This window comes from Eumetopias jubatus, unplaced genomic scaffold, assembly GCF_037043125.1.
Source record: "Eumetopias jubatus isolate StellerSeaLion01/CBP00866 unplaced genomic scaffold, mEumJub1_p1.0 scaffold_15, whole genome shotgun sequence".
NCBI lineage: Eukaryota > Metazoa > Chordata > Mammalia > Carnivora > Otariidae > Eumetopias > Eumetopias jubatus.
Window position 1 is genome coordinate 92,403,480 of NW_028274821.1, and position 24,978 is coordinate 92,428,457.

General features: G+C 64.2%; 1 protein-coding gene across 5 annotated transcripts in view; it reads left to right on the plus strand.

Annotated features, from left to right (window-relative positions):
* Positions 1 to 24,978, plus strand: part of RXRA (retinoid X receptor alpha) — a 98,451-nt gene that overhangs the window by 41,983 nt on the left and 31,490 nt on the right. Inside the window, exon 1 of one of the 5 annotated variants that reach the window (XM_028093417.2) lies at positions 3,691 to 3,773. The exons of 2 other annotated variants lie outside the window; for them this stretch is intronic. Coding sequence is in view for 1 of the 3 variants with exons in the window: in XM_028093415.2 (XP_027949216.1) it covers positions 14,712 to 14,829 (118 nt within the window). In the remaining 2 variants the exon portion in view is untranslated. Of the gene's footprint in view, positions 1 to 3,690; positions 3,774 to 14,610; positions 14,830 to 23,941; positions 24,037 to 24,978 lie in introns of those variants that run through there. 2 more of the 5 variants (XM_028093415.2, XM_028093418.2) reach the window with 2 other exon arrangements.

The window sequence follows — 24,978 nt, forward strand, 5'->3', positions numbered from 1 at the left end:
GTTCCACCTGGGGTGGCTGGGTGACCTCAGGAATGTCCCTTCCCCTCGTGGGCCAGGCGGGCATCTGTCCCCCAGCTGCCCCACCGTCTCCTGTAGCCTCATGGTTCAGAGGCGGGAGGGGGCCGGGGGGGAGGCTGAGTCGGGAGGCCCCTCCTCCCAGCACCTGAAGCCTTGCCTGTGTCACCTGCACTCAGCCACACACATACACGCGGGAGTGCATGCATGCACGCACACGCATGTGCATGTAAATCGTGCCAGACCCCTGACAGGTGCGTAAGCTGGGAGTCAGCTGTGCCACATGTGCCAGGCAGGGTCCTTTTCCCTCTCAAGTGTTGGAGCCTCCCTGGGCTGAAGATGTGGTGGGGTGCTGGGCACGTGGTGGGGGGCACCTCGTGGCTGGACTCCCTGCGACACAGCCTGGGTCTGGCCCTTGGTCTCCTGACGAGGGGACAGGAAGGAGGACCGCCTGTCCTCAGCAGGGGACGTCTTCAGGAGCCTCAGAGGGCCATGTGGGGTGACGGGTTTGTATGTCCTCACACCTGAGCTTGAACCCTGGCTTCGCTGCCGCCTGACGGAGCCCGCTCTGTCCCCTGCAGGCTGCCCTGTGGCCGGCTGCTCCCACTGCCTGGAGCACCAGGCCCCCTGCACCCTGGCCGGCTCTTCTGGCGCCCGGTTCTCCATGAGGCCTCTCTGGGCCCCCAGAACCACCCTGGGCCTCCCTGCCTCTCCACCCCTCCTCATTCCCTTCCTTATTTGCATACGGGTTCACCCTCTGTCTCGCCCAGTGGGCTCTCTGCCGTGTCCCCACATCTGGTGTGAGAAGGCAGGCCGGTCTGTGTCTGAGGAAGGGCATGTGGTCACCCCTCCTTTGAAATTTAGCGTCTCTGTTGGTGCGGCCTGGCTGTGCGGAGCCTTTCGGGATTTTGGAGCACCGGTTGCAGTGTGATGGCCGAGTCCTCCTCCTCCGTCACCCCGAGCTGTCCCTAGCAGTCGGCTGGGCATTGTGCTGGGCTCCTGTGTGGGGGTACCTGGACAGGAGTGTGGCCCCTGAGAGCCCGTGGTGTGGTAGAGCCCCAGGTGAGGCTGCAGGGTGGCTGGGGCCTGGGGGCCTTGAGCGCAGCAGTGGAGCTTGGACCATGGGGGGGTGGGCCCGAAGGGGCCCTGATGACCCTGGGCCACACGTGCTAGGGGAGGTGGCGGCTGGGTGGCTGGCCGAGGGGGTGCCATAGTCACGGAGGGAGGCAGTGGCCGGTGCACTGTCCCCTCTGCTAGCTCATTTGGGATGACTCCCAAGGGCCTGGGGTGAGGCTGCGTCAAGGGGACTGGGGGGTGCCCATGCCGGGAAACTTGGCTCCAGGAGCTGGGTGGGGTGGGTGGTTAGCGCCGGGGCTGCCGGGCGGGCTTTGGGGTCGGCAGGTGGTAGGGCCCTGGACAAGTAGGCAGACAGTTCCTGTTCCCAGGGATTTGCCTCTGACGCTGACCTGCCACCCGACCAGACCCCCACCCCAGCTAGAACTCTTCCCCACTGCTGGTCCCATGGAGGCAGCGGGGCGTAGCGTCCAGAGTGGGGTCCCGGCTGCCCTGCTCCTCCGGGTGAGGCCTTGGCTGAGTCCCTTGTCCTCCTGAGGCCTCCGTTTCCCCTTCTGTGGGGTGGGACTGCGCTGAGAGCGCAGTGGGACCATGTTCCTGGAGTACGGGGCCCCCTCGAGCTGCCCTCAGCCCCGCTCTTGTTTTTGCTTCAGGTTGAACAAAGGCATGTTGGCTGCAGGCTGGCTCCGGGCTCTCCGGGCCGTGCAGTCGGGCACGCGTGCGCTTAGCTTGAGCGGCCGCCGTGTGAACGGTGAGGTGAGCGCACGCCTCCAGGGTGCTCCAGGCCGCCAGGCTGTGGGCGAGGTCCACAGAGAATCTTGTCCCCGATTCAGGGCTGTGGCGCGCAGGCCTGGAGCAGAGCTGGGTGGCTGATTTTAGGCCTGGTACCCCCTGGCTCACTGGGCCTGCCGCCTGGCCCTGGGGTGTGGGTAACAGGCTTTGGGGGTGGCCTTTGCACCTTTGAAATGATCCGATGCCGGTCTCTGCGTGTGCCTAACGGGATGTCACCCAAATTGGGGGATGCCCAGGGGAGCTAAGAGTGCTGTTTCCGAGGCCGGTGTCCCCCGCTGCGTGGCGTGGCGTGGCGTGGCGTGGCGGGCGGGCGGGCCGACGGCAGGGCCGTGGCCCTTTCCCGGGTGCTGCAGCGTGTCGAAACCAGTAGCTGACGTGGCTAGCAGTGTTGAAATCCAAGTGCTCGTGGGTTTCCCAACATCCTGCCAGCCCGTCATAGGACCCAGTGTTAGGAGCCGCGGTGCCTAGGCCTCCCTCTCCGGGTGCCCGGCTCCCCGCTTCCTCTCTGGGGAGATGAGGAGAGGCCGCTCTCCCCCGACTGCCGTCCAGGCTGATGGCGGTGGTCATGGCATTAGGACAGGGTGACATGACCCTGGGCCCACGTAGTCCTTGTGACCTGCCCATTTTACGTAGATTACTGGGCTTTGGCGTGGGGGGGGGCAGGATTCGAACCCAGGGCTTGGAGTCTGTGCCTTCGCTGCCCTCAGGGCAGGAAGGAGCAGGGAGTTCGGGAAAGGAGGAGCGCAGGCAGGCCAGGGACACGGCGCGGTGAGCGTGTATCAGTCTGGTGGCAGATGGTGCAGCCAAGGGCCCCAGCCCCTGCGCCCTCTGACGGATGCCCTGGCCGGGCGTGGGCCCCTTTCTGGGCTGACCCCCCTGGCGAGGAGACTGTGGGAAGTGGGGAACCTGAGGCAGCACTGGGGGGCGTTCCTCTCCCTTTGCCTCGAGCAGGGCCTGGTGCTTGGACCGCCCTGCAAGAGGACAGACAGCCACCAAGGCTGCAGCCACTGATCTTCCACTGTGCTCCAGGCACCCGGCCGCGGGGGGTGCGAGGAGTCTTCCTGTAACTCCTGGGGTTCGCGTCCTGATGGTTGGTGTTCAGAGGGGGAAACAGGATAGAGAGCCAACTGGCCTGCTGGGGTCGCATAGCCCGTGGGTGGCTGGACGGTGAAGGCTGCCGTCCCTGGGATTCTGCTGGGTCAGCCTCGGGGGCGGGGGACACAGTACAGCGGAGAGTGCTCTCTTGGGGGCGCATCCCAGCTCTGCTGTCCTGAACGGGCCCACCTTGGACACGCGGCCCAGGATCCCCAAGGGGACTGCCAGCCGGGGCCTGGAGCTGGTTGAGAGCGCTTCCGGGACCTGGTTGTGTGGGTGAAGGTGAGCAGGACAGGGCCCGCAGGACAGCAAGGCCTCCTGCTGCAGGGGGTGCTGGGCTTCTAGGGGCCTGTGGTCCGGCCTCGCCCTGGCTGTGGCGTCTGCCTGTCGCTTGTCAGCAGGGGAGGGGCCCTGGAGACTGTCTCTTACGGAGGAGGAAGCAGGTGCCCAGAGAGGACGAGGGGCCGGGCCTGGGCCACATAGCGAGGCAGCCGCCAAGCCAGGGGCCGTGGAGAAGGGGGCGTCGGGAGACCCGCACTCTGATGGGGGGGAGTCTCCGTGGTCAGGGTGGGGAGGATGCTGTGGGTTACACTCGGGCCGGGAGTGACATAGCCGGAAGACCCCTCAGGGGGGCTCTTGGTTACTGAGCACCTGCTGTGCGCCCGGGTGCTCCGGCTGCTGCAGGTCCACGGCGCGCCGGGCACCGTGCTCAGCCCGCCCCACATACGTCCTCACGCAACTGTGTCTGGAGGCTTCATCAGCCCATCTTCCAGATGAGAACATCAGAGCCCAGAGAGGTGATGTTGTTTCCTGTGGCCTTGGGCCACGAGGGGGTGGGGCTGGACTTGGTCCGTGGTCTCAATGCCTCCTGCTGCCAGGGGTCCCCCGCATCTGTCTGCCGCCCTCCCTGCGGTGGTGGCGGGGGTGTTGGTCCCGTCCTCACAGAGTGCGGGGATCGTTTTGTGGTGGTGGGGGGGATGCAACAGGAAGCTACTGTGTTGTAGCTGGAGGAAGATGAGTGGTGCCTCTTACAGGAAGCCCTCCCTGATGTCTGCTCACAGCCTGCCTTTCCTCCTGCTGTGCATCAGTGACTGACAGCTCTGTGGGCTCCTGGAAAAGTCTGTCTGACTGTGGACGGCACGTCCCTGGGCAGGGCCCAGCCTTGTTGATCTGCCTGTTCCTAGCACGGGGGCTGTGGAGGAGCAGTGTCCCGTGAGCGCTGTGACACATGAAGGGAGCTGAAGCTGTTCTGAGGACAGGATTGCTCAGACCCAGCAGGGCTGAGTCAGATGCCTGCAGCTCTGCCCGGCCTGGAGTCGGAGCTGGAGTCGTACAGCCAGGCATGCAGCCCGGGCCTGCTGGCCGCGGGCCACCTGTTACTCACCACCTGTGGGGACAGATGAGGAAAGGCCAGCTTCATCGACCCTCGTCCACTTCCCCTGCCTCTGCCTGGCCACTCTCTTCATATGTGATGGCATCTCTTTGCTCAGGGAGGTGGTTTAACCGCTGGGCTTGCACAGCTTGTCGGTGCCTTGGGATCTCTTTAAAACTTGGTGCTCGCTCGGCTGGTTCTTAAGGACCACGGCGAATCCTGCAGTCTGCACCGGCTCATTGCTACCTTTCCTGCCTGCACCCTATCCGTGTATTTAGTAGGTCTTTACGCGGGACCTCTGTATGCCAGGTCCTAGGCTAGGCTCCAGGCCAGGCCCCAGGGATGCCTGATGAACCAGTTGGGGATCCTACCCTCGGGAGCCCCCAGACTTTCGCAGCCTCAGGGAAGCCGGCTTGGGCCCCTCTCGGGGGTATGTGGTAGAAGAGGACCTTCCTCTGGCTGGATCAGGAGGGCATCCCGGAGGAGGTGTTGTTTAAATTGGGTTGGAGTGAGCCAGGAGACACATAGGGGAAGTTTCGGCCCAGGGAACAGCCTGTCCAAGCCTAGAGGCCCGAGAGCTGGTGTGTTCCTGGAAATGACCTGGTTCCCAAGGAAGGGGGTGGAGAGGGGGCCAGCCTGGAGAACAGGGCAAGAGGAGGGGGGGAGGTGGCTGCTGTGGATGTGTTTGGCCTGGGCACCGCAGAAAACCTTCCCGCCTCCAGAATTGCGGTGGCCCCTGGGTGCTCACTTGGCTGGCATAGTCCGGGTCTGGGAGATGGGGGAGCTTCTTGGAGGGAGACTGGGGGGCGTGTCCCCTGGGGGGCCTTGGCCCTCTCTGGAGCTCTGGGGAGTGCTGGGGATTTTGGTTCTGGGCAGCTGATGGAGGCTCCCACAGGCCCCAGCCCAGAGTAAACCCTGGTTCATGTCCGGGTCAGCCCAGGGACCATTCGGGTGGGCCGGTGTTCCAGTTCGCCAAGTGGCCTCTCGTCGAGGTCAGGCCTCTCAACCCTCAACCTACAGCCGAGTAGATGGGTGGATGGGTGGGGGTACTGGGCAGGAAGCTCCTGCCCACCCCCCACCCCCCGGACTCCTTCCAGCTTACCTGGGGACAAGGTTCGAGGGGCTCTGGGGGTGGGTGGAGTTTTGGAGAAAATCAAATCTGCGTTGGTGTGGAGGGGGCTTTTTAGGTGGGTGAGTTTTTACAAGGGGTTGACAGGCAGATGCTGAGATTCTGTAACCCCCCCCAAAAAAAACCACCCCAAACCAACCACCCTGTAGCTCTGTCATCAAAGCCAAAGAAAGTGAAAGCCAGCCACCACGTCACGCTCAGCCCAGGTTGGTCCTCCTGTCATCTTGCTCTGGGGCAGCTTTTTTCTTGAGTGCGGGTAGGTATATCACTATTTACATTTTAAACAAAAATGGAATACAGATTTTTGGTTTCTGCCAAAATTGGGATCTCCTGGGGCGCCTGGGTGGCTCAGTCGTTAAGCGTCTGCCTTCGACTCAGGTCATGATCCCAGGGTCCTGGGATCAAGCCCCGCATCCGGCTCCCTGCTCCGTGGGGAGCCTGCTTCTCCCTCTGTCTCTGCCTCTCTCTCTCTCTCTCTCTCTCTCTGTGTGTCTCATGAATAAATAAATAAAATAAAAAATCGGGATCTCCTGTAGGAAGGGACTGCCCTCTTGGGGAGGAAGGAAGAGGCTTGGCCTTTTGGGACTGGCCAGGCCTTCTCGTGGCCAGTGGAGGACAGGACCAGAGCACTCTGGGAGAGGACCCAGGGGTCCTGTGCTGGTCAGTGCCCTCCTGCTACCCTGAGGACATTGCCCGGGGCTGGGGGGGGGTGGTAGCGGCTGCTGGGCCCCCGCAGGGCGTGCGTGCATGTGGTGTGTACGCTGGTGTCTGTCCGGCAGCACCCCCCTGCCTGAGTGGTCTCCACCCCCTGTGGGGCGCAGGTTCCCGCCAGGGCCCCTGATGTCAGTGCCCCTGCTGCCCCGCTCTGCTGCCTCTCCTTCCGCGGCTGCCTCGTCCCCACCCCGCCCCCCCCGCACCTTGTGCCCAGGCAGCCTTGGTCTCGCCACCTGGCCTGTCGCTGACCAGCTGTGTGGCCTTGGGCAGGTTGAACTGTGTGTGACGGAGCCTCACTTTCCCTGTGTGTAAGAAGACGGTGATGCTTGTAGAGTTTTTTGAAAGACCTTAATAAGATGCGTGTTCTGAATGCCCTGTGCTGGGTCCCACGCGTCAGGGCTATCAGCGGACACTGGCAGTGCCCCTCCCCGGCTGGCATTTACAGTGGCCGTTGGGGCACCTGGCAGGGGCCTTCTGCTATCTGTAGATGCAGGGGCTTTGGGGAGGGACCTGCCCAGCTTCCTGCACCGGAGACCGGGGTTCGAGGAGGCAGGAAGCCCCAGTGAGGGCCAAGGGCACTGGATTTTGGGAGCCCGCGGAAGGCTGCAGTGGGTGGGTGCAGGATGCATGCACTTCCCTGTGGCTGGCCGGGCAGGTGGGCTGGGCTGAGCTCACCTCCAGGCCACGCCTGGTCTGTGTGTCCTGGCCCCACACCCTCCCTTCCTGCCAGTCACACTCTGCTGCCCTTCCTGACCGGTCAGCAGCAACGCCTGGAAGCGCTGAGACCCCTGGCTGGGAGGTGAGCCTAGTGCGGGGCCAGCAGCGGGAGCAGGGAGCCTGGCCGGGCTTGCTTAGCATCTGGGACCTCGTGGGGGGCAGAACTCCTCCAGGCTCGTTGCTTCCAAGCTCTGGGGCCGGGGGAGCCCTCCCTCTGTTCCTGGGGCCCCTAGGCAGTGTTGGCAGTCCCTGCTCTCGGCCAGTACCATGGGCTGAGCTGGGTACCCCCCAGTCACCCTGTGCCATCTCCTAGTGCAGGGGTGGTGGCCCAAGTTCCTGACCACCTGACCAAGGAGCCCGCTTGCTTGGGAGCTGTCCGTCCGGGGTGGGGGGGGCAGCCGAGCGGGGTCCCCGTTGTGCAGCCCCCTTGGCGGGAGGCCCCTGCGTGGAATTGCCCCATGCTTCAAGGCAGATCGTGCTGGCCATAAATGGTGTCTTCCGCTCGTGTGCAGCTCTGTGGACCTTTGCCCGGGGACCCCACGTGGCTCCATCAACCCCATCACCTCTGTTTTGACGTCTGTCACTCTGTCTCTCTGGCTCTTCTTGGGCCTCATCTCAAGGGTCACTCGAGTGGCCCATCCTTCCCGAAGCCTTGCCCGCGTGGTGCGTGAGTGTTTTGGTGATGAAGCAGGCCCGTGCCTGGTGAGGCCCACGGGGTGCTGGCTTGGTCACCTGGGCTCCAGGTGCCACCACCTTCTCCAGCACAGGTGTCCGCGGGAGCATGGGGTGGTGGGGAGCCTGCCCCCAAGTTCATCACCATGAGACGAAGCAGGGTCTCACATGGCCCAGTCTCCCACTCTTGGATTTGGGGGAGCGGGCAGTGTCCTGTTCTGAGGATTTAGAGTTTCTGTTTGGGGCTCGGCTTCCTCTCTTCTTTCTGCTCCCGTATGGTGTGTTGTGTCAGTCACGGCCTCACATCTGGGGAGGCAACGGGGCGCTGAGCGCAGACCCCAGGGGCTGGGGCAGTGCCAGGGTGGCCGGGCTGGTGTGTTGTGCTACTGCCTTTGGGCATTAGGGGCACGCTCGGCTGGAAGCAGGCAAGGCCGGGGCAGGGGGCAGGGGGGGAGCGTGGGTGAGGAGGGCTGAGCCCCTGGGGGTGCCCGGCCACCACGGGTGATGCCATGCGATGGTTGTGCACAGGGCCCTGCACCAGGACGCTGGTCCCAGGGTCGCCCCCACCCCCGGCTGTAACTCTTGCCCCCCGCCCCCCCAGGCGGGTGGCACTGTTCTATCTCCTCAAGATGGAGAAGGAAAAGGGAGCCTGCCCTTGGGGGATCTGTGGTCCTGAGGGAAATGAGGATACTTGTTGGTTGGTTTGCTCGGAGCCAGGCTCAGGGCGCCTTCCCTGTCCCCATGGAGCCGTCTTCTGGGAGGGCGGCAGATGCTCTGTCCGCCACCCCTCCAGCTCTGGGCTGGGGTTCACCAAGTTCAGCGGACAACTCTGTCACAGCCAGGGAGTGGGGGCCTCTGACCCCCACGTGCTTGCCCTGCCCAGCTGCTCCGCGCAGAGTTGGGGTCTGCTGAGGGAGGTTGGTTCTCTGTACACCGAGGGCTCTGGATCCCAGAGGTGCCCCAACCTGACCGTGTGTCCATCTGGAGTCGCTGGAGGTCCTGCACACAGGCGGCCCTCCTGGCCCCTGGCCAATGCAGTCGGTGTGAGCCCCTCAGGTGGAGCTCAGGGTGGGAGCCAGGTTGCCCTTGGCTGTGACTTTGTTTTGTTTCCTCGGGTCAGATTGCCCTACTCCATCCTGTGCCCGGAAGAGAGGCCTGCTTCTGTCCTTGGCGGGGCCATGAGCCCCTCGCCTTCCCTCCCTGGGTTGGGGTGGGGGCTGTGCTGCCATCTCCTACCTCCTAGCTCTTCTGCTGATGCAGCTCCTGGGACCTGGGGCCAGACTCCGGGGCCCTCCTACTTCCTTGGCCCTACGCTGCACGCCTCTGCGCAGCGGAACCAGACATCAAGCTGTTCCCTGTCCTACCTGCTTGTCCTTTGCCATACTCTTTCCCGGACCTTTTCCTTTATTTCTCCTTCAGGCTCTGCCCCCGTTCACTTGCACTAAGGGAGGCCCCTTTCCTTCAACATCTCTGCCCACTTCCTGTGGGCTCCCTGAGGGCGAAGCCCTGGCCATCTCGGGGCACCTTCGTGACCCATGCATGGGAGACGTGGGTGCCCAGCACTCTGTGCTCCCAGAGGCGTCCTGGGATGGGGACTCCCTTGGTCTCTGGCCATCTGTGGGGATGGCCTCTGGGACCTGTGGTCAGGAGGGCCCCCAGTGGGGATGTCTGAGGAGGCGGACGTCACTGCCAGAGGCTGTTCTGTGTTAGAGGCCAGCTCTGGCCCTTTGAGCCAAGATGGGGCTGCCCCCTTGGAGGCATTTCCCACGCTCCCCTGACAGTTGGCAGGACCTTACTCTCCTGTCTCTTTCCCCCTTTTCAGCACACCCCTTGTTCCCGGGAGGTGACAAGACACCCCTGATGGACAGCTGAGACCTTGGCCTGGCCCTAGCCAAAGGCCCGTGCAGGGACTGGGGCCTGTTGACCTGCCCAGCCCCAGGATGAAGCTCTGCCTCATGGGGAGAGTCAGCGGCCCTGCACCTGGATTTGGTGGGTCCAGGACCCTCCCTGGTTGGTCAGCCTGCTGGCCTCTGGGGCGTGTGAGCCAAGGAGGCAGCGGACCCATCCGAGTTCTGAGGCCCTTTCACTGAGGTGCTCCTCTGGGCCCTTGGGGCCTTTGGGATCGGGGCTCCAGCCCTGTAGGGGTTGCATTTCCTGAGCCATCTGCCTGAGCATGACCTTCCTGGGTCCCTCCTGGGAGCCCCTCCATGGCATGGTGCTTGGCTGGCCCCACAGTCTTGGGGACACCCAGTTCCCAGGCCCTCCTGACGTCCGCCAGCATCAAGTCTGGACAGGTGTATGTGTTTAGGGCGGCCGCCTGCGGTGGGGGCCAAGCAGCATTCCAGCCCCATGAGTCATGCTGCTCCTAGGAGCGGGGGTGGCCGGGGCCTGGCTGTGGGGTGGCGTGCCAGGACATGCCACTGGCCTCATAGCAGGGAGTAGGGGGAGCGGGGTGGGTGGGGGCCTGCTTGTGGCCTCCCGGAGAAGCTGGGACATGGGCCGGATCTCAGAGGCCCAGCCTCCTACCAGCCTGGGCTGGGAGGCTCTCTCATTGGGGCCCAGCCCCGTGGACCGGGCTGGGGAGGCTGGGTGGCTGTGAGAAGCTGGTGCCTCCCCACGTCAGTGCTCCCCAAGGAGCAGATGCTGCCTCAGTGCCCGCCTTACAAGTTGATAGCAAACCCATGGGGAAGGGAGGAGGCAAGGCAGGAAGGCAGGTGGACACAGAGTCTGGCCCCTGCAGGGCCAGGGGGCAGGTCTGGCAGTGTGGTGGGCCTGAAGATGCAGCCTCCTATGCTCCTGCCCCCACAGCTGCCAGCCCTGCGCTGGCCCACTCCTGTCCCTGTGCCTGGCGGGCATAGAACTGGCCACCGAGTCTCACCAGAGGCCAGAGGAAGGGCCTCCGCAGGGCTTGGGGGCCACCAGTCTCAGGATCAGGGGGCTTAGGGCTGCAGATGTCCCGAGGTAGACAGTAGCCACACCTCCTCCTGAATGCCTGCTTGGCTGCAGAGACAGCAGAGCCCCAGGAGGGGGTGCGGGGGGCTGGTGCTCCCCGCTGTGGGGAGTGGTTCAGGCTGGTGCGGGCAGGGTCAGAGCCCGGGTGTGAGCACGGCGGAGCCTCTTGCCAGCTGTGACCTGGGCATAGCTTTCCAGGGCAAAGCCCCAGACCTTCGGGGGGCCATCTGGGTACCACTATGGAAAAAGGACACACGGGGGCTGGGCTGGTGGAGCCTGGGGGAGACGGGGGCAGCTGGCGCAGGTCTGAGGCCCAGAGGCTTTGAAGAGGTCACATGGCTGGGAGCAGTGACAAGAGGGCCTAGCTTGGGCTGGGGGCTGGGGTCCAGGGATGACCCTGTTGGCCATCAGAGCCTATAGTCCAGGCTGGTGGGCTCAGACTAGCAACTACAGGGCTGGGGTTGAGTGCTCTGAGAGGGGCTTTTGGGGCTGGGGCTCTGTCTGGCAGGGGCAGGGGGGCTTCCTGGAGGAGGAGCTCCTGGCAGGAAGACCTACAGTGAATGACTGCCTGCTCTGAGGGCGGCAGCTGGGGCTATGAGGGGCGGATGGGCATCCCGACTGGAGGGGGCTGGGGGGCTGGGCAGGGCTGGACGCTGAGGCTGGGGTGGGGGCAGGTGAGCGCCCTGTGACCACAGGGCCCCTCTGAGAGAGTGCGGTGGGCTGGCCTTGGTGGGAGTGTGGACGGAGACCCCTGGGTAAATTTGAGGTTTCCCAAGCTCACGGTTATCGGTCTTCAACAGCCTTGGTCAGGGCTCGGAGGACAGCCTCCCCCCCCCCCCCCAGTTAGCCCCCCGGGCTCACGGGGGTCCTCAGCGGGGGCTGCTCAGGGGAGGCCGTTGGGGGGCTGTCCCCGGACCCGGGAGGCTGGCAGAGGCCGGCTGGCCTCCATGCCGGCGCCTCCTGCCCACCCCTGGCCCTGCTCGTTGCCCCCTGCTGCCGCCGCATGCGGAGAGGAAGGAAGCTGAGGTCGGGGTGGTGTGTGTGTTTGCTCCTCACGGGGCTCCGGCGCCTCGGCTGGGAGGGGAGGCCGGGGTGCAGTTGGGGGGTGCAGGGGACCGGAGCTGGGTGCCGCGGCGGGTCGGCCCGTGGGCGGGAGAGGGAGGCCGGCGGCAGCGGGCTGAGGGGGCGGAAGGCCTCCCGCGCCCCCCAGGCCTCCGGGCCGCCATCTTGGACGTGGCTGGACTGGCCGGGCGGACCAGAGGCAGGGGACTGACTTGGAGGGAGCAGTAGGTCTGCGGGATTCAGGGGTGCCGGGGGGGGAGGGGAGGGGCCTTTCTGGTCCCGCCAGCCCCCTCTGGTTCTAGATGGGGAAGCCGAGGCCGGGAGGGGGCATCCCCGCGGCTCCGGGTGGGTGTGGCGGGGGAGCTCCGAGTGGTGGGGGTTCCCGGTTTCCGTGCTACCGACGATGGCGTTCAGGGCCGATTGCAAAGGGATTCGTGTGAGCCAGCCCGCCGAGCAGGTGCAGCACCCCCTGGGTGATGCCCCCCGCCCCCGCCGCGTTTCTGCCCACCCAGAGGTGGCACACACACTGCTGCTTCCCGTTCTGCTTAGCGCCTGGCACTTTCTTGGCACTTGCTAAGTGTTTGAGTTTCTTTGGATGGGTCCGCTCAGGGCAGGGCCTGTTGGTGAGACCCCCGTGCCCAGGGCCAGCCCTGGGCTGGTAGGACTCTCAGACCCCGAGACTGACATGGATGTGGCTCGTGTGCGTATGTGCGGGGTGGGGGGAGGTCAGCACACAGGTGGGCTGTGGTGGGGACTGGTGCCCAGGCTGCACCACCCGAGGCCACCAGTCGGTGGGACAGGCCTGGTGCCTGGTTGGCTGGGCTTGCTCCTTGTCCTGCAGAGGCAGAGGCAGGAATAAATCTGCGTTGGCTCTGGGGGGTGGTCCTGTAGTCCTAGACCCCACTTGTCTCCTGTGGCGCTGAGGGTGACCTGGGGGTGGCACTGAGCACCTTTTCCTCCCTGGCTTTCTGGTGAGGAGACACTGCAAAAGTGAACTGGCCCAGGGGGATGGGGGCCAGGCGTCTCACAGGGACCACACCTCCCTGCCCTGCCCTGGGAGGCAGCTGAAGAGGAGCTGGGGGGCACTGTTGACCACAGGCCACAGCTGAGCTGGTGTGTTGCCTTTTGGGCGGAAAGCCTCCCAAGGGCTGGGCTGCGGTGCCTGTTGGAGGCAGGACCTCGCCCCACGTGTCCATCAGGTGAGCTTATCCGGGTCTGGTCCCGGCCCCGAACCAGACGGGCAGGCGCTGGGAGGCGTGAAGGAGTGAATGAGGGATTGTGGCCTTCACGGAGGAGGAGAGGATTTGCTCAAATCAGGCTGTTGGGGGCGATCTGTGTCATTATCATGAAAACAACGTGTGCCTACGGCATAAAGCCCAAACCAAATAAAGATGCAGGAAGTGCCGTCTCTCACCCCGGACCTGGGAGTCCCTGGCCCCTCCACTCCGCAGTGTGACTCCTGGGCCTTTCCTCATGATCCTGCAACCCCAGATTGGGCAGATGTTCGTGGGGTGCCTGCCCCTTCTGGCTGGGTGCAGAGGGGGTTGAGATGTGGCGTGGGTCCCCGATGACAGGATTGAGTCAGGGGATGTGACAGGCTGTGGGGACATGAGCACCAGGAGAGCCGGTTGCGGGGGGAGGCCAGGAGTCAGTAATTCAGCGGGCTTCCCGTGAGCGTGGACCTCCGTGGGCAGAGGGAAGGGACTGCCGCAGTCCCGCAGCGGCTGGGGTTCAGGTGGAGGGCGGCGTGGGCGGTAGGGTGGACAGGTGTGGGGTGCGCGCGAGTGGCCCGGGGGCAGGGGGCTGGCCGGGCCTGGGCTGGAGGACTTCGGTGCATCTGTAAGAGTCTTGAGGGAGGAACGGCGGGTGCCCGGGGTTTCCATGTGCTCAAGTGAGGCTGCCCACCTGTCCTGTCTCTAGGATAACTGACAGTGCCACCAAGTGCCGCCCGTGGAGGGCTTCCGGATGGTGTGGGCCTGTGCGTGGGGCTGCCACAGGAGACTCCTCGTGGCCCTCCAGCCCTGGCCACGTCTCGGCGGCCCATCCCCAGCGCCTGTGATAGAGGGGTGTGTGCTGCTCAGAGCCGCCCGCGTAGCCTCGGCCCCGGCGTTCTGGGCCGTGCAGCCCAGCGTGGAGGGACCTGGTCGGGCCTCAGGCTCCTTGTCCTGCAGGGACTGGTGGGGCTGAACGCTGCGCGCTCTGGCCCCCGTGCCCGCATTCCCACCGCCCGCCTGGGGCCGGTGGCTGATGGGCCACAAAAGGCATTCTGTGTCCTAGAAGAATGACCCGTTGTGTGGCTGAAGAGCGGCTGGGGCCGTGAAGCTTCCTTCCCTCCTGCTTCCTGAAGACCCTCTCCCCTGAGACGCTGAGGCCCTGCTTCCCTGGCTGTGGGGCTCCTCCCGCAGTCAGGCTTCACCCCGGCCTCCCTCTGTCTGTCCTCTCTGGGACTCTCGGTCTTTGAGCCTGCACCTTTCTGCCCCCTCCTCCTGAGGGACCCTTGCCTTCCAGGGCTCCGTGCTGTGCCTGCTGCTAGGGACGAGAGAGGACACAGCATCGCGAGCGCCGCGTGTCTTGACGAAGGCGCCCTAGCCGGAGGGCGTGCTGGCTGGCAGCGTGTGAGGGGTGTGCCCCGTCTGCACAGCAGCGTGTAGCGGGGGAAAGGGGCTGGCCAGGTCACCTGAGCTGCCTGCAGCCCGGCTGCTGGCTGGCAGGGGCGTGGCCTGAACTCAGGTCTGCTTGCCCTGTTCCTCTGTCCCAGGCCCCGGCCGGGCAGTGTGCCCATCTGCTGCACCAGCTGCAGGCCTGGACCGTTGTGTGTCAGATTGAGGAAACAAGGCCGGGGTCCCTGTCCTCTTCCAAGAAGTGCTGGTTTCAGCCAATGGGAGCTGCCTGTGGTCACAGGTGTCTGGGTGAGGGTGGTGGGCCGGGCGGGCCCTGGGAAAGGGGAACTCGCCCGCTGGGCCAGCGTGAGCACCACTTGCTGCCGACGCTGGCGGCCGCCCCACTGAGACACCGGTCCTCCTGCACCTCCTTCCCCGCCCGGTCCCCTGCTGCTCGTGTGCCGCCGCGCTGCATCGTCGGAGGCTGTGGGACCCCGAGCCAGCGGGCCGGGGGCTGATGGGGCCGCCCCCATGGTGGGACCTGTCACCCACACTCGCCATGAGGCTGCACCTCCTGGCCTCTCTTTCGGGAGGGGGCCTGGCCTGGCGGGCAGGGGACCACAGGTGGCTGGCAGGTGAGGGCTGGGATTGGCGGGTCTGGGGGCAGCCTGGCCTGGGTGTGTGGGCACCAGACTCTGGGGTGGGATGGGGTGGGCGGCCAGCTCTGGGGAGGGCCTCTCGGGGTCTGGCTCACTCCCCTTTCACACGGGCAAACCTGAGATGGGGACCGTGGGACTAGTCTAACTGGAGCGGGGCTGTGGGCAGGGGGTGGGGGGCAGCTGGTGCCTGCTCTGCTGAGCAGAGACAGGCGGGAGTAACCCCTCGTGCTGATGGGGGGCGCACCCCCGTCTGTCCCGGCCCCTGGCACTTTGATCGTAGAGCAAGGCTGCCCATGTGGTCAGCGCTTGCCCGTGCCAGGGCCAGTGTAGGTGGCTGACTTGCCTTCATAGATGTCCCTGGGGGCACGCGGTCTTCTGTGCCCAGGTTTGGGGGAAACTGAGGCCCAGGTGTGCAGTGGCTTCCCCAGGGCCACAGACGCTCAGGGGAGGACTCAAACAGACCTGGCCAGCTGGGGTGGAGCTTGGACTACCTCGCTCTAGCGGGCCTTTTAAACTTCTCTGGCAATTGGTGGATGTTTGACCCTTAATGTCTCAGGCTCCTGCTTGCGACTCTGTGTCAGGAGCCATGGCCTGGCCTGTTGTGTGCTATGTGGACAGTGCAGGGAACCATAGGGTTCTGGTCCTGGAACGCACAGCTGGGCACCTTGCTATCCTGACTGGGGGCCGCTTGCCCCTAACATTCCCTTGGCAAGCCTTTCCTCTGCTCTGTGGTGTCAGGAACTGAAGTATGAGCCCGGCGCGTGCTCGCCCTGCACCCCTGTCCTGGGGCCAGCCCTGGCATGCTGGTGACCCAGAGCCCACTCTGGGCATCTCTGTGCCCAGCTTTGCTCTCTGTGCTGGGCCATCCTGGCTGAGTGACTGTGAAGGCCCTCTCGAGGTAGGCCTTGTCCTCCTACAGCAAAGAACCTTCTGGCATGTGTCTTGGAACCAGGGGCTCGGTCTTTCCTGCTTTGAGGTATCAGTGGGGGTTGGGGTTCACGTCCCTCTGGCAGCTGTTCCTTGAGGGTAAGAACGGCGTCTGTGTCTCTTGTCTGCCTCCAGGCTTGACCCCAGACAAGCCCCTTCAGTTCTTGGCTCTGGCTTCTTATCTGTAAAATGGACGCAGATAGAAAGCTTACCAGGTCAGGTTATCTCTTGTCATGACAGATGTTTAAAATCATATAAAATGACTTTTATACAGAAAATGTCCGGAGCTGTGAGGCCCCTTTCTGGGCTCCTGAACAGAGGATGGGGAACCCGTTCCATCTTGCTGGGTGGCTCTCTGCTGGAAGTGGCGGGGGTCTGTGAGATGTGTGAGTGGAGTAATGTGGTTGCGTGTGGCAGGCAGTCATCATGGGCATTTGGTGACTGGGCCAGGGTTTCTGAGTGTCCTGCAGGGCATGCTGACTGTCTTCCCTGCGGATGGCGTGGGCACGTTGCTCTGGCCACTTGCAGATGAATGCAGGGTCTGCCTGCAACGTGGACCTGGCTGCTGGGCGTTTTGTCTGAATTTTAGACTTCTGCCACTGTCCCCTACTTGTCCCCCGCAACCACGTTTAGCTCTTTCTGGTTCTTCGTCCCCTGGGAAGTCATCCCAGGTGGCATGCTAGCCTTGTGTGTGGTGTTGAGTCAGTAGGCTGTGAGCAGGGCTGGCTTCTGTGAGTCAGGTGCGTGAAGCTCGTAGCCCCGGAGTCTGTGGCCTCTGTTCTGAGCACAGCAGGCTTAGTACTTGCTTCTGGGGTCTTTCTGCACCTGGACCTGTGGTCTTCTGGCATCTGGGTAGGAGAGGGTGTTGTGCTGGAGGCCTCCGGTGGAGAGAGGTGGTTCCCGGTTACACAGCTGGGTGCCCTTGGGGCGAGGTGGTGAGGGCTCCCCAGGCATCTGGCAAGCTGTGTGTTCTTTGGTGGGGGGATTCAGGCCCTTTTTCCCCACCTGGCAGGGCTACAGCTCCGTGGACGGTGTGTGGGTTTTGGGACTTGGGGTGGGTCTAAAGTCTCGGAAGGCACGTTTCTGGGCCTCTGCTTTTCTATCTCAGATGTTGAGGGGCTGTCCCCACTCTCTGGATGGAGTGAGAGCCAGACACTGCTGTCTGTTGGGCTGGCCTCCCCCAGGCCTCTGCACGTGGCCTTACCCGCTGGCTGCCCCCTCCCCCAAGGCTGGGCCTCACTGAGCTCCAGCTCCTCAGAGCAGGGGTCCGGTCGCCTGGGCCTCTCAGCATGGCCCTGCCACTGGGCACACACGTTGTTCGCCTGCCTGGTCCTGTGGTGGCTGGCCCTCAGGCCTGTTGCCCTCCACACCCCTACCCCCCCACCCCGGGCATTCAAAACTGCATGTTATTTGTAGTTCTCAGAAGCTAGGGCAAGGACAGTACCGAACAGTGGAAACATACTTTCCCCAGATCCCCTCCCCCACATCGACTCTGGGGGTTGCTCTGGGGGTTGCTCGTGAGACTCAGGGAGGTGGACCTTGGTGAGCTAGAGAGGGCCAGGAAGGGGCCTGGGGGCAGGGACGGCAAGGGCAGAGGCCCCGGCCCCACTCGGCCAGCGTGGAGGAGGCAGGAGTGCTGGGGCGCCAGGGAGCCTCGCTCGGGCCTCCACAATGGGCCAGGGGTGTTGGAGTTTGGGGGGTGTATAGTGGGGAGCCATGGCAGGGGCTGACAGTGACAGTGGGCCATGGCCAGTCCTGCCGAGTGATCAGCAGCAGGGATGGCCACCGTCAGGGCACGCGGAGGCACCCAGATCTGAGCGTGGCTACTTGCGGCTCTCCTCTGTACCAAGGGGGCTGCTGGGGCCTTCGCGGGGGAGGGGGGGCAGTGTGGTGCTGATGGAGGCCGTGATCATCCAGAGCCCAGAGAGAGGCTCTCTTGGGCCGTCTGTCCGTCCATCCATCCATCCATCCCCCGTTCTGCCTGGAGACCCTGTGGGCTGGGTGCAAGCGTGGGTGCTCCCTGCAGTCCTGTCCTGGGTTCTTGGGGCAGGGGGCTACAGGGGATGGAGGCCGCCTGTCTCCCTCCATGGCCACATCCCTACCCCCCAGGGATGTCAGCAGTCGGCGTCCTGGCAACATGGTTTGATGTTAGTGAGGACAGGGCAGAAGTCCTAGGCTCAGCCGGGCCTGGCCCTGTGCTGGCACGGCCCCCTCTGGGCCTCTGTCTCCCCTCTCCCTGTGCTGCCTGGTGGCCCAGGGGGAGGAAGTTGAGGGTAGAGCCTGGCACAAGGCAGGTCCCTAGTGGGTGGCTGGGTGGGCAGTTGGATCTCAGCTTGGGATCCAGCCCAGCCCATCGGCATCACAGACCGAGCCTGTGCAGCCAGGGATGTGGCAGTGAAGGGTTCACATGTCAGCCCGTGCAGGCCCAGAGGGGGCCCCGCAGGGCGGTTTCTCACCCAGAGCCATGAAGAGCTGGCAGGGTTTTCGCCGGGATGGGGCGGGGGTGCCGAGCCGAGGGTGAACTGTGTAGAGGCTGCTCTGGGTTTGGTAGGGCCCGGTGGGTGGAGAGGGGGGTCTGGGAGGCTGTGCCGTCCAGGTGAGTGCCCGTGGAGGCCCCCACCCCCAGCAGCTGACATGGGGAAGCCCCGCTCCGGCAGGCAGACGTCCTGTTCTCGGTCTGTCTCACGGGTGAGGCCCCGTCTCCCGGCTGCACCACTCAGCCAGCTGGGCCCCCGCACACGACTGGCACCAGCCTGGGGCTGCCGGCTGAGTCAGTACGGCGTGGGTGAGCCTCTGCCAAGGGGAGGATGCTGTGTGGCCAGGGCTCACAGCACGTGGCGGTGGGGGTCTTGGGAAGCCCTCCACGGACCCCTCGGGAACCGAGTAGACGCCCTGTTCTCCAGGGACTCCTGGCTTGGCCCAGCCCTGCCTGCTGTGTGGCCCCGGGCAACCATGTCCTGCGGGCTTTGAGCATTCATGCCCCCGTCCGGAAAAGGTGGGTGCTCCGTCAGCAGAGAGGTCCTTGGGGGTCGCCCCCAGGTGAGACCCGTGCACCCCGGGCCCGGAGGAGTTTCACCCGGAGCATCCCCAATCCCGAACCATCCCAGAAAGCTCTGACTTGCTGGCCGCCTGCCCGGAGGCCCCTACCCTCCACTGCAGCTGAGAGGGGCGCGGGCAGGCTGGGTCCTGGGCATCTGGGCAAGTGTGTCTCAGAAGCCAGCAGGGATGCAAATGAAAATTAGAAAACAGCTGGAGTGGGTAGAGAGCACAGGTGTTCCACGACAGAGCAGGGCCTCCGAGCCAGCCGGGGCAACACAGCTCAAAATGAAACAAGGATCATCTCTTTTCCTGTTGAAGAGAAACTGGCTCTGGCAGCCAGGGGGCTCGGGGGCCCCTCCCGCCTCGTGCCATGCTGCGGGCGGGCTCTCATCAGGAATTCCCCCTTCCCACCCACCTTCCTCCGCTGTCTGGGCAGCTCCCCGCAGGGGCTGGGGACAGTTGAGGGGACAGCCTGGAGGGGAGGCCACGGCACGCGGGAGCCCCTGCCTGGCCTTGGAGACGTGAGCGCGCTTCCTGCTCCCGGCTCTCCGTCCCCACGGTGGGCATCGCTGCCGGCCACCGGGTCCTGTGGCACCTGCAGCTTGGTGCCCGGCCACGCCACTGGCCACAGGGGGTCTTCGTGAGGGTGGAGGGTCCTGGTCGGCTCTCGCTCAGGCTTGGGAAGAGCCTCACCCCCCGAGCCCTCTCCCTGCCTTCAGGATGGGCAGAGGGGTGCCCCGAGAGCTCCTGGGGTGCCTCTTGGTGTGGGGTGGGTGTGCTCTGCAGGCCCTGCCTAGGCTCCGTGTGTGCGATATGGGGCGTCTATCTTCAGGGAGGCTTCAGAGCTCCCGTGGTGCGTGTGGCAGGCCCGAGGGTGCGGGGAGCTCCATTGTGCAGTGGCCTGGGTGGTGACAGTATTCCTGCAGGTCAGTCATGGCCGGCTGCCAGCTCCTCTGTGTTCCTTTGGTCACCCCCTTTCTGTGCCGGTGCCTCCCCCCTCCCCCGGGCTCCCAGCAGGTCTGGGGATTTCTTGGCCTCTCCGGCCGTCAGCCCACGTTCGACCCCCGAGCAGGAGGTGTGGCCCGGCTGTCGGACAGCAGCACGGGGCGGTCTGCCTGTTGTGCCCAGGGACACAGGGGTACCCCAGCCAGCCTGCTGAGGGCTTTCCGGCCATAGGGCTGGAAACCAGCTCTGGGGACTCTCCGGGACCCCTTGGTCTCTTTCCGGGCAGGGAACACAGCGATGTTGGTTGGGGCCCGAGCCGGGTCCTGCCAGTCACGGCGCTGTCCTGACGCTGTCCTCAGTGTTGGCCGGCCTGTCCTCACCTCGGGGTCCTGGGATGGGTGATGAGCCCCATCAGCGAGGCCGCCTGAAGCCCTGTTACCCTCCCCCCCACCCCCACAAACCGTCTCTGGGGTGGAAGGATGAAGGCTATGCGTACCTCTTGGTAAAATCAGATGCCCTGGAGCTCTCCTAAAAGGACTCGTCTCAAGATGTAGGGGCCCTAGGGGCTGGCTCCGTGGCTTGCACTCTGGGGCTGGCATCCTTTGAGGTTTCTGCCTGTTGGATGGATGGAGAAATAGCACCCAGAACAGGAACCCAGTGGAGCACTCGGGATGGGACTCCCACCCTACAGCCACTGACCCAACACCACCAGTCCTGACCATTGCCTCTCTACAGCCCTAGGCCTCTGGGGCCAGGCCTGCCTGCTGGTTCTCCCTGGGTGCCCACCCTGCCTGTGGTCACGTAACTTCTAGAAAAACTGGCCCTGCCCGGAGCTCTGGGAGACCCTGCAGTCACAGGGAAGAGGGAAGGGAAGGGTAGGTGGGGAGTTGGCATTTCCTGAGCCAGTGTTTGGGGGCGTCCGTGTGGTGTGCAGGTTGGAGCCAGGAGGGAGGTGTCTGTGCTAGAGGCCACGTTAGCCATTACCCCGAAGCCGTGAGCAGCCTGTGGGATCTTCTCCCCGCAGACCCAGGCGCCCAGGGTGGCCTGGTGAGGATGGGGTAGGCCAGAGATGCAGGGCTCTGGGGGGAGTCCGGCCCCACCATCTGGGTGCCAGGCCAAGGTGTGCCACGTGCCCCCACTGTGCCCCTCTCCTCGTGTGTGTCCCTGAGCTGTGAAGACTTAGGGGGCGCGTGCTGCCCTGCGCCTCGCATTCCTCCTCTGCGCTGTGATGGTTTGAATAGTGCTCCCCCAGGTTGAGCGCGCAGCTCAGCCCCCAGGTACCCCAGAGAGTGCCCACCACAGGCCTCCGTCAGAGTGCTGCCAGCCCGCTGCGTGATGACAGCGCCTGCCGCAGGAGTTGAGGGGCAGGGTGCAATGCATTTGGTTGACTCTGTAGCTGGGCCTGGTGTGGGGGCTGTGGCCACGGGGACCAGGGGAACAGAGGGCAGCCTCCAGCAAAGACCCTGGCCCTCATGCCCCCGGGCATCAGTGCTCTCACTCCCCAGATCTTTTCTGAGCACGTTCCAGGCCCGGGAGCTGGCTGGTTGCTCATAGGGACCCTCTCCTGGCTACCCCCTTCTGTCTGTGCTCCCCACTTCCCCCACAGTGGCTGGACTCCGGCTGTCCCTGCTGCCACGGGGCCTACCTGCAGTACCCCTTCTGTACGAGTTGGCTGGGTGAGGATGGCTGCACCCCTGCTGTTCTTCCCCGGCACCTCACCGGCCCCGTCCTGCTGAGTATGACCAGCACCCCGAAACACGGTCCCTTTCACTACTTGTGGCAAAACCCATTTAGCTTCAGTCTCTTTGGGCTTTAGACTTTCGTGTGTGCAGTGGGGCAGGGCAGGGGTTTGCTCAGGTAGTGAGGGTGACGGTGGTGGTGGTGGTGATGATGGTGGTGGTGGTGGTGGTGATGATGATGGTGATGGTGGTGATGCTGATGATGATGGCGATGATGGCGGTGATGATGGCGATGATGATGGTAGTGATGATGGTGGTGGCGATGATGGTGGTGATAATGGTGATGGTGGTGATGATGGCGATGATGGTGGTGATGATGATGGCGGTGATGATGGTAGTGATGATGGTGGTGGCGATGATGGTGGTGATAATGGTGATGGTGGTGATGATGGCGATGATGGCGGTGATGATGGCAGTGATGATTGTGGTGATGGTGGTGGTGGTGATGATGGTGGTAGCGATGATGGTGGTCATGATGATGGTGCTACTGATGGTATAGATATATTTGTCATTGAGTGCTTGCTGGATAACAGCACAAATGTTGTCCTACCCTGAGCTTTGTTATGGAGAGTGGTTTCCCCTGTTAGATCCTTTGGGCCTTGATGGGGCCCGTGTCCATGAGGGGCATTGCAAGGGGTGTTTCCTCTGCCCTGGGGAGTTTGAAGGAGGTCAGGACTGAGAGCTTTAGGTTGCTGTCTCCTGGCTGGGACCCAGAGGTTACTTGTGTTACTGTTCCTGCTCTCACACCCTGGGAGGCCATAGGGGCCTCTAGGGGAGGGGCCTGACCGGCCCCATAGATCTGGGTTGCCAGTCCCGTCCCTGCCTTTGTATCCATTTCCCCGGGCGGTGGGGCGGGTCCAGGCGCCTGACCCGTCATGCTTCATGCTGCGTACCCTCCTGTGTCAGGGCCCAGGCCCCCCCGGCCTTCAACCTGTAGCTCTTCACTTCCCCTTGTTTCCCATGCTCGCACTCTGAGCCAGTCCCTGATCACGTATCGGGGGGCCAGGATGGCTCCGGGGGGTGGGACAAGGTCAGGCAGAGGGCTGAGCCATGAGTTCCAGGAGCAAGAACCCGGCGGCGTGGCTGCTTCTGGGGTGGGGAACAGGAGCCGAGCGCCTGGTTTCCCTGATCTGGGTGGGGGTTAGTGACCACAGAGGTGGGTTTGGCATTTCTGAGTCCTTGACGTCTCCTGCGCAGCTGGTTCCCAAGGGCCCTGAGCTCACAGAGATAGTGGACAGACCAGAGTCCAGGGGCCTGAGCTGGCCCAGCCCACCTGGGGTCGCTCCAAGGCATGGACGCCTGAGGCTTCCAGGGAAGCCCCAGACCCTTCCTGAGTTTTGGGTGGAGCCCCTGCCTGCTAGATCCACAGTCTCTGGTCATTCAGGGCCCCCACAGGGCCTTGTGGGAGGGTCATGGTGTCTGTCCCTTGCCTAGCAGAGTGTCTTGCCTGTCCCTTGGCCTTTAGTGCCCACCCTACCTGCCCCCTCCTCACCCCTTTGCTCCCGGGCCCCTGGGTATCCCTGTCTGTTGCAGAGGGCCAGGTGGGGCAGGGCCAGGAAGCAGTATTTTGGGGAGGCTAGCCGGTGGTCTCCATGGGACCTGTGGGGGGTGAAGTCCCTGCTGGGCGCCCAGGACCAAAAGCCCTTGGAGCCACTTCCTGTGCACAGGTGGGGGCAGGTGAAGGAATGCATGTCTTGGCTCACTGGGCCCCTCTCTCCCTCTCTCTCCCTCTCTCTCCTCTGGGGTCTGGGTGGATCTGGGCCACCGTGGGCTCTGTGTAGAGCTGTGCAGGTCCCGAGTTCTGGCCCCTGGGGGCCCGTGGGCTTGTTGAGCCTGGCAGAGGGTGGGTTCCTAAGGCTGCCTGCCTGGTGCGCTCCCCACCCACCCTGCTTCGAGGCCCCCGGTGCTTGGGGCGGGGCAGGAGCAGGCCAGGGCTTCTCTTGACCCCCTGGGAAGGCCCAGCTGAACTGTGTCCTCCTCAGCCGGGGCTGAGATTTGGGGATGGGACCATTGGTTTGGGAGAGGGCAGGGTGACCCCAGAGGAGCTGAAATTTCAGCCCCAGCCACCTGAGCCATCAGCTGACACTGGGCAGGGAGGCCGTGGGGGGGCTGTGCTCCCTGGGGTTGGAGGTGGCAGGCCCCTGGGTCTCAGCCCACCCTTTGCAGGGTGGAGAGCAGGTGCAGGGCCCAGGGGCCAACACGGTAGCCTCTTGCCTTGGGTGCATTCAGTTTACAGAAGGGGAGACAGGCCAGGCGGTTCTGGGCCCATTGGCCCTGGGGGCAGGCAGGAGTCTGCTCTTACAGGGCTGGCACCTCCCCCTGTGCCTGCCCAGCCCCAGCTCCTGAAGGCCTCTCACCCTGTGGGGCCAGTGGAAGCTTCCTGTCTCCCCCTCCTTCTGTTCCAGCCACCCTCAGCTTCCCCCAAACCCAGACGCGCTGTGGTCCCCACCACAGTCCCTGCCAGGCGGCCACTTCTCCCTCCCCCAGCGGCGGCGACAGGGGAAGCAGTCCTTCCGGAAGGTGGGGGCTGAAGGTGGGTGTCCCAGGAAGCTCCTGAGGCCTGCCAGCTCCTTGACATGGGGTTTCGGTTCCGGGGGGGGGGTGTCCCAGGCAGGGGCACAGAATTGCAGGGGCGGGGGGAGCTTGTGCTCAGAACCTAGTTTTGTTCGTATGGGGTTCTTCCTTACCCTTCGTGCCCCTCTTCCTCCTGGACACCTCCTCTCCTGCCCCCACGCAGTCCTTCCTGCCCCCCCCTTGAAGCGTCTAGCCTACGCCAGCCCATGGGACCCCTCCCCACGCTCCTTCAGCTGGACCTCCCTTCCCTCCCCACCTCTGAGCTTCCTGCTTGGCTCGCCCAGTGTCCTCGTCTTTCCCACTGGACGTGTGACCCCAGCCTGTGGCCTGCTGGGACCCTGCCCCAGTTGGTCCTGCAAAGTAGGGCCTTGGAGGAGCCCTGAGCTGCCCAGGAGGGGGTGGAGTCTGGGGGTGCACCCCCACCCCACCGCAGTTGGGCTGGCATTTCCTGCCACCTGCCCCTGTCTGCCATGTGGGGACCGGAAAGGAGTTGGTGGGGGTTTCCCAGCTTCCTGCTGTGGGGTCCCTCCAAAACCCCATTCCAGAGGGAGCCCATGTAGCTCAGGAATTTTGGAGAGCGGTGGAGAGAGTCCTTCCTTCTCTCACAGGGACCTCAGGGGCCACCTGCTCAGCCATTCCTGAGTGGTGGATGTAGTTTCTGCTTGTATGCAGTGGCGACAGGGAGCTCACCACCCCAAGAAGCAGCCCCTGCATTAGGAGTGCGTTCTTTACTTTTAAACTTCACCAAATGTAGCTCTTCACCCTCAGGCTCTGGGGCTCAGGGAGGTACTGGGGCTGAGATCCCAGGGCATCCCATCTCTGCTCCGTGGCTGATGCTGGCCTCCAGGTATTGGCATTTTAGAGGCAGTTTTGTGGCCTGAAGTGCTTTTTGTGCCAAAAG